At 41.9% G+C, this 8,244-nt stretch overlaps 1 protein-coding gene across 10 annotated transcripts in view; it reads left to right on the forward strand.

The window, feature by feature from the left end:
* dab1a (DAB adaptor protein 1a) overlaps positions 1 to 8,244 on the forward strand; it is a 209,919-nt gene that overhangs the window by 162,835 nt on the left and 38,840 nt on the right. For all 10 annotated transcript variants that reach the window (XM_034229817.1, XM_034229818.1, XM_034229816.1 and 7 more), the window contains one exon: positions 41 to 311. In XM_034229817.1, the coding sequence (XP_034085708.1) occupies positions 242 to 311 (70 nt within the window). In that variant the 5' untranslated portion in view covers positions 41 to 241. The remainder of the gene's footprint in view (positions 1 to 40; positions 312 to 8,244) is intronic.

Genomic DNA, 8,244 nt, shown 5'->3' on the forward strand with positions numbered 1-8,244 from the left:
CAACTGAAGCAAACCTCTCTCTCCCTCTCCCTCTCTGCAGCTCTCTGTGGGTGTGTGTGGGATGTTGTGTCAGGGCTAAAGCCCATCCCTCTCCCATGAGCCTGTGTGCCCACACACACCTGGCGCCTTCACGCACCCACCCGGCGCCCACACACCGACAGCCGGCACCGACGCTGTGAACTGGACCCTCGGAGCCCAGCGGAGCCAAGCGGAGCGGAGTCTAGCCAGTTGGAGCCTGAGGATGTCAACAGAGACAGAGCTCCAGCCAGCGGTCAGGCCCAGCAGCGTCAGACGGGACTCCAGAAGGAAAGGTAGGAACATCCTTGGAACACTTTGAGGCATTGATACTCTTGAGGTGATATGAATTCATATGTTTTCCCAAAGTTAAAGGCATCCCTTATCATCTACTACTTTACTTTCTTTGAGATAACGTAATTTGTCTGAAGAAAACATTATTGCGAGTATATTAGAAAAACTTCAGAATCAGAATTCCTTTATTTATCCCACAACAGGGAATTGTACTTTATTACAACAGCAGAAGTTTAGTGCAGATAAAGTAAAGAGGATAGACTTACATATTACAACAACACCATTTTTTTAAAAATGTAAAAAAACAAAAACAAATAGCAGATAAGTACACCATGGTAAAAAAAAGTTGCAGTATACTGTGTTAAGAAAATAAGTATACCATAAAGACCTAACTGGTACTGTTTGCCGATTCTAAATACATTGAAAGAAAAAATAAAGCGTGAATTGCACAAGGCTGCACATGCGTGTATATTGCACAAAGTTTTATATTTGCACATCAGGGGTATTACAGTCTATGTGTGTGTGGTGGTCTACCAGGGGATGTGGTGGTTATACATAAGTACTTTTTAAACCTGTACCCTAATTGCTGGTTAAAAAACACGCATATACAAACACATACCGTTATTGGCTGCTCTTCCTCTTTAATAATGATTGATTTGGGTTGGACAACATAATGCAGCCCGGCTGTTGTTCATAGCTAATTAACAGGTGGGGGGGTATCTCGGTACAGTAGAGGTTGCTACCAAACAGGTGCAGGAATGTTGTGGTTGGTGTGAAGCAAACACATCCAAGTGTGTAAAGCTCCAGAGGCAGGTAGCTAGCAGGTGTATGAGAGCAGGCCTGGGTGGTCTCGGAGCAGAGGTGATGCCAGGGGCCGGGCTGGCAGCCATCACCCAGCTGGGGGGGGGGGGGGGGGGGGGGGCGACTGCCAGAGCAACGCCTAGCAATCTCTGAATAAGCATCTGATTGATGTAGCAAAAACTCTGGACACCGTTGGGAGCGGCACTTAATGGATGCACAGAAACACACACACACACACACACACACACACACACACACACTATCACCTGCAGCAGATGCCTCATAGCACTGGGTGCTCCTCAGCCCCTGCAAACAAGCGTAGGTTCCCCCATACACAGTGTGTGAGGGAAGGCTGAATGCCTCTCATGTCCTATTTAGAAACACCATTGTTCTGCTGCAATAGAGATCATGTTCATCATTCAGACTACTCTCCATATGTGGGGAGATGCAGACACACACACACACACACACACACACACACACACACACACACACACACACACACACACACACACACACACACACACACACACACACACTCACTCACTAGGACTGGGATTGAAGCCCAGAAGAGCATATGAGAGGAAAGATGAATGGATTGCCTTCAGCATTTAGACTTGAGGGTTTTTCAGCTTCTCCTCTCTGCCCTCTCCCCTGTCTGTTTCTTTTGATTTGCCACACACACACACACACACACACACACACACACACACACACACACACACACACACACACACACACACACACACACACACACAACCTGTCTGATTCTGTATCTTTTGTTTTTTAAATGGGATGTAGAATGTACGTGCTACACCTCTGTTTTGATCTGGGTCATTGTTCCGAACACACACACACACACACACAGACACACACACACACACTCACTCAGCAGGGTGATGAAAGTCAAATGCAATCATATACCACACACAGGCAACAATCGTGCACTGGGAATAGGAAACCTTGATAATGTTTTTGTTATTGTGCTTCATGTGTTCGACCTGAAATCCTCGTGTACATACAGAACACACACATGTTTCTGTTTCCGTGCAGCCCCTAGTTTTCATCTCTTGAGAGTGCCTGGATTTGAATGAGAATAGATCCTCTTAATAGCTGATTATCATTAGGGTGCAAATGGCAGCTCTGTTGCGAGAATCCCTGCAGGATGGTCCTTTTCTAATATCCTTACTTTCCCTCCTCATCCTGCTCCTAAATGACCTTGCCCTGAATGAGTGAGACACAGATCACAGGGAGAGAGAGTGAGAGAGACTAATGAGTCAATGCGAAGCAGAGCTGTTTAATCTCAGGCCTTTGTTTCGCGGTTCTGTGGTGAAGAATGGAATGAAAGGGACTATGGGACTGCTGCGTGTCACACATTAATCAAAGCTGGTGTGTGACTGGGACTCTTTGCCTGTGAGTGCACGTGTGTGTGTTTTTTTTGCACACACAATTGTGTTTCATTTGTGAGCTCAGGGGTCATTCTTCTAAGAGAAGGTTTTTATTAAATCACCATGACAAGATCGAGATAACCTTCAAACTTTAGCATTTACATGACCTGAGGTGAATAAATGCCGCTTTGTGCTTCCTCTGACAATAAATTAGTCTGGCGTTATTCTTGAAGTAGAATAGTCTTTATTAATCCTCAATAAATCCGGAAATCTGTCCACCTCTCTATCCCTCTCTAATTTTCTCTCTCCACCCACTCCTCCTTCCTCCCCCACCTCCTCTACTTATGTACCCTTGAAACCATATATATTTCAATATTAATGTAGCGGTTCGGCTGTAATTTAGACCACCGGTTAACTTCCTTATAGGTGTTAAACCCCTTTTATAGAAAAGTATATATATTTCACAATTCACAGGTATTTGTAAACTCTTGAGTTGTTCAGAAGTAATGGCTCGGGGCCTGACACCTATTACAAGATTGCAATTTGTGTGCCTGTCTGTGTATTGCAACCTTGAAGTTATGCTAAGAGATAAGGCTGCAGTATATGTTTGGAGTGGATGTTTGTTAATTAGTATAGCCATGAGTTTTTTGGAAGGAAACACATTTTGAGATTCTCCATGATCAATAAAACATTGAGTTGACAGTCTGCCAGTGACTTTTATGTGCATGTCAAATTAGAACAGCGAGCCAGTTTGACATTTGAGCCTAACAGCAGCAAACAGTTTTGTCTCCACTTAAAACGTTTACATCTCCGAGCCGACCTTGCTAATGAAGTACGATGACCGGCACGGGCGCATTACTCTGGGAGAATCTTTGAATCTTTGAAGACTACACCAAAGCTGTTAAAGCAGGGGTCACCAACCTTTTTTAGAGTGAGGGCTACTTTCAAAAAATAAAACAAGTCAGGGGCTACTTTTACTCCTCTTTTTTTTGTTTTTTGCAGTGTATATATTTAGCACATTTTAACATTATTATATGCTTACCTTTAACCCTGTGTGCTGTTTGGGTCTGTGGGACCCGTTTTCAGGGTTTACTGAAAGAAAATGTATGCAATTTCATTATTTTAACCTACTTTATTTGGGGGTGGACGGGCCTCACCCTCTCTAGGGGGGTCCAGGGGCATGCACCCCCGGGAAGATGTTTTTTTAAAATGTTGAAGTTAAAAGCATCAATCTGGAGCACTTTGAGCACAAAATGAATTTATGGATACAGCTCTCAACACTCAGATGAAAGGGAGCTGTATACTTTTCAATAATCCAAACATCTTTAGAATATGATCACAACCAATAACAAATAATTTAAAGTGGTTTATTCTTATCTTATGTTACCGATAGTTAGCATTCTTTCTTTTTATTTATGCATATTTTACTAATCACTCCCCTTTTTAAACTTTTTTGTTTTTTTTATTGTCCTATAGTACACATTGGAATGATTTCTTACTTTATCTTAAATAGATAAAGGTGTGCTCTCTCTCTCTCTCTCTCTCTCTCTCTCTCTCTCTCTCTCTCTCTCTCTCTCTCTCTCTCTCTCTCTCTGTCTCGCTCGCTCCGGCTTGCGTTAAAAATAAATACAAATAAACATATTTGTAAAGTGGGTGGACACAAACGGGATTTCGAAAAGAGCGGGGGACATGTCCCCCCCTGTCCCAGGTGGAAATTACGCCGTGTGTGTGCGTCGTGTGCAATAAATATATATGCAAGTTGCAGCACACACAGTAAAACTCTGCCCCTCATGTGTTGTATAGGCTGGCACGATAGGCTGTTCAATGGGGCTGATGTGTTGTGTAGATTCTGCCAGAAGGAAAATCAGCGGGGAGGTGCCACATTGCTTTTCTTCCCGACTGCAACGCTGGTCCCGCAAATCAAGCAAGAACGTGATTGGTCGATATTCATTGTGGGGGAGGAGTGGTGTTAGATAGATATAGAGTTGTAGTAAGTAGATAGAGTTCACTATGATTTAGGTTTCGTTTATGCATAGGGTAGATTCTTTTAATTACATTTCCTTTTTTGTTTTGTGTATTTTATACATTTTGGATTTGCTTGGCGAGCTATTTTTAGAACATGCCCCTGCGGGCGACTCACGTTGCCCCTGCGGGCGACTCACGTTGCCCCTGCGGGCGACTCACGTTGCCCCTGCGGGCGACTAAGTGCCCGCGGGCACCGTGTTGGCTACCCCTGTGTTTAAGCATGCTTAATGAACTTGTGCTCTGCTTTTGCTTAACACTCTAGAGGATCTCTAGTCAAAACTGGGTATGGTGTTGGTCTCCTAACAACCTGAGACAGTGGAGTTTTATTTTTACAGTGCTTTAAAGGGGACCTACTATGCAAAATCCACTTGTTCATGTATTTTATACATCAACATGTGTCCCCTCTGCGTAAAGAGACTCTGAAAGTTTCAGGAAAAAAGATTTTCTCACTTTTTCTCCTGACCCATTTATATAAAAACCTGTCTGAGTCAACCTAGCCAAACACTAACACACATTATCACCTGAATCTCCTCCTACAGCACCATTGTGTTCTTTTTAACCAAATATCTCTCAGAGGGGCGTGGGGAGTGTTTCCTTATTTTCCTCTTAACAGACTCTCAATCAGCACTTTTGAAACAGGGCTGAAACAGAGGGGATTATGGGATGCTACACTGCATGATCTGTTTGGTATTTTGAGGCAAACACTTCAGAGACATGTATATATCTGAGATCTATAATATATTGATGAAAAACAGTATAATAGGGGACCTTTAATTGAGTTCTGTTGTATAACTTAGACACACTTAAATGTCTGCAGGATTTATTCACAGTTGATGCAGTATGTATGAAGTTCTTCTTTTTCCAGTGGCTCCATTTTGATAAAACGCAACAGCAAGCTTTAATAGATACAAATACTGCTCTCTATATTAACTGTTGATTTTGGCATATCTCTATGAAGCTGGCATTGTGCCCGTATTTTTGTAACAATATTTTTGGACATTATCAGGGTTATGGATACATTTTTCAAGCTAACCCAATGTTGGTACATTTTAACTCTCGTTGGTCTACGAAGAAAAGTAACTTGCAATCATTTGGTTGTAAGCGACTCCTAAAAAGCTTCTTGTAAACAACACTGACTGTATTTTTGTGACTGACTGCTCATTCTGGCCAATAGACAAAACTTTATTTTCTATTTGTGGTGTTGTGTTAATAACATCATTACATTTAAGTAAAACATTTTTCTTCGGCGTATCTGTCTTTCGTGATTTGGCACCAATTATGATTACAAGTAATAATAACTTCCGCTGCTGTCACCACTCACAGTCAACAGTCATCGCAACTGAAAAATCACGACGCTCCCACAATGGGATTTGGCTGAGGATGTGTGAGTGTGTTTCTACTGTAGCTGGCAGCCAACTGCATGAAAAGAGTGGTTAAGAGTTATAGCTGTGCAGCTGTTAGCCTTTGTGCATGTATGTGTGTGTGGGGATATGTGTTTGCTCGTCTCTGGTGTGCGATTAGCAAACACATTATCTTCTTTGTGTGGATATTATGCACACATCCAGTCTATCTGGCACAATCACCGAAGCTATTTACTCTCATATCTTTCCCTGGGGAATCTTAGAGCACAAACAACGGTATTTTGAGTGTGTGAGTGGCGTGCATGTGTGTGTCTTCTATGAGAGGTAATCAGATCTGTTCCCTCTAATCAGACAGAGATGTAATTGAATTGGCTGTCTGCTGTTGTGGTTGTCAGTGGAGGCCAATAGTGGATAGGCGGGGATAGAAGACAACAACGACACTTTATGGCAGATAGTGGCACACACTTTCCAAACATGGCTTTTCCAGCACTACAACTACATTTAGAGATAACTGCCTCCACTCTGTCCTCTCCTCCTATATTCTGCCCTTCTCTCCCATCAGTTTATTTCTGGAAAACTAGTGATCTGTCCATCCCGCTACTCTTTCACAAGTCTTTGCTCTCACCGTACGCATCTATTTATCCACCCTCTTTTTTCAGCACTTTAATCATTTTCTTGGGAAGGTAAGGGTGGTGAGACGACGTGTTCAATGTATTTCCCAGGAAGGGAAATCATTCCCCTCAGAAAACCTGCATCATTTTTCTGTGCTGCTGATGCTCCAATGACACACTCTTCTGCCCCTGTTCCAGCTTTTAAACATAAACACACCGAATAGGCATTAAAAAAATATATAAATATATCAGTGAAAGCCTTTTATTTGGTGTGTGTGTGTGTGTGTGTGTGTGTGTGTGTGTGTGTGTGTTTGTGTGTGTGGTGTGTGTGTGTGTGTGTGTGTGTGTGTGTGTGTGTGTGTGTGTGTGTGTGTGTGTGATCCTCTCAGTATGTTCAGCTTAGTCCTCTCCTGCACACTAGTTGGTGTGGCCGCAGCATCACTAACTACAGTCTCCATAGCAACAGTTTGCTCCCTGCTCATAATTTGCACAAAAGAAAATGTCCCAATGTCACACACAGGCTCTAATACAGGCGGATACTCTCACCCTGCTGTGTGGCTGAAGGACTGTGTGGAAAGGACCTTTCTCATCCATAAGATGTGGACAGGATGATGTTTCTATTTCAGTTTTCTGACAACACACAAGCAAAGCACCCTGTCAGAGCGTATCAAAGCACATCAGTACTAAGAGTTATAGCAAGTTGTGTATTGTTAAATAATATTGCATAACACCATTTATTTAATTTATGGAGGTGTTATTATTAATTGTTATTTAACTTCCATGTAGTGCCCTTTATCACAGTGGGGCTCAAGACTAACTGAGTTTTGGACACAGTAAACTCACATACTATATTTCAGAGGTGGGACCAAGTCATTGTTTTGCAAGTCCGAGTCAAGTCTCAAGTCTTTGCGCTCAAGTCCAAGTCAAGTCTCAAGTCAGGATGGGCAAGTTCAAGTCAAGTCCAAGTCCTAAACTTTGACAAAACAAGTCTTAAACAAGTCATTATGTGCTTTTCATCAAATGTAATGACATCGATCAACAGAATCATACTTAATTATCAAACTGCTCTTTATTAGTCACATTAATAATTTAATAATCAATTTTCTCTCTGCTGGTAAAGTAACGTGTGTTTTTCTAATTTAAGAGGGATCAGTAAGGTAAGGCTACCGTGACGGTTTGATTCAGAAGGAGTTTAATGTATAAGATCCCTGATGTTGAGGTAACCAGAATGTTTATTTCCACTGTGTACAACATGTTATGAGGGACCCACAATCTAGCTTTATGCAAGGGATAATATGCAGCGAAGCGGTCTCTATGGGAAAAGAACACCTGCATCTTGATCCCTCTGCAGGTGGTACTTTAACTATGTTTTGATGCTAATACTTTTCTATTTTTACTTGTAACATTTTGAATGCAGGACTTTTTATTGTACAGGGTTCCTGCAGGTTTCGCCAACTCAAATTTAAGACTTTTTAACACATTTTTAAGACCACTTTGAATAGAATTTAAGACCTATTTCACGGCAATAAAGTATGAAGGAAAATTGATATGAAAGAAGAAATACGTCCCATAATCACTTACAAAGTAAATGTATTCATGTTCAACATAAGAACAGTGACTGAACATAACAGCATAACAGTACAGAACTGTTGCGTTTAGACAGAGATAGAGAGAGAGAGAGAGAGAGAGAGAGAGAGAGAGAGAGAGAGAGAGATAGAGAGAGAGAGAGAGAAGAGAGAGAGGATATAT

The sequence above is a fragment of the Gymnodraco acuticeps genome, unplaced genomic scaffold (assembly GCF_902827175.1).
Source record: "Gymnodraco acuticeps unplaced genomic scaffold, fGymAcu1.1, whole genome shotgun sequence".
Lineage (NCBI taxonomy): Eukaryota > Metazoa > Chordata > Actinopteri > Perciformes > Bathydraconidae > Gymnodraco > Gymnodraco acuticeps.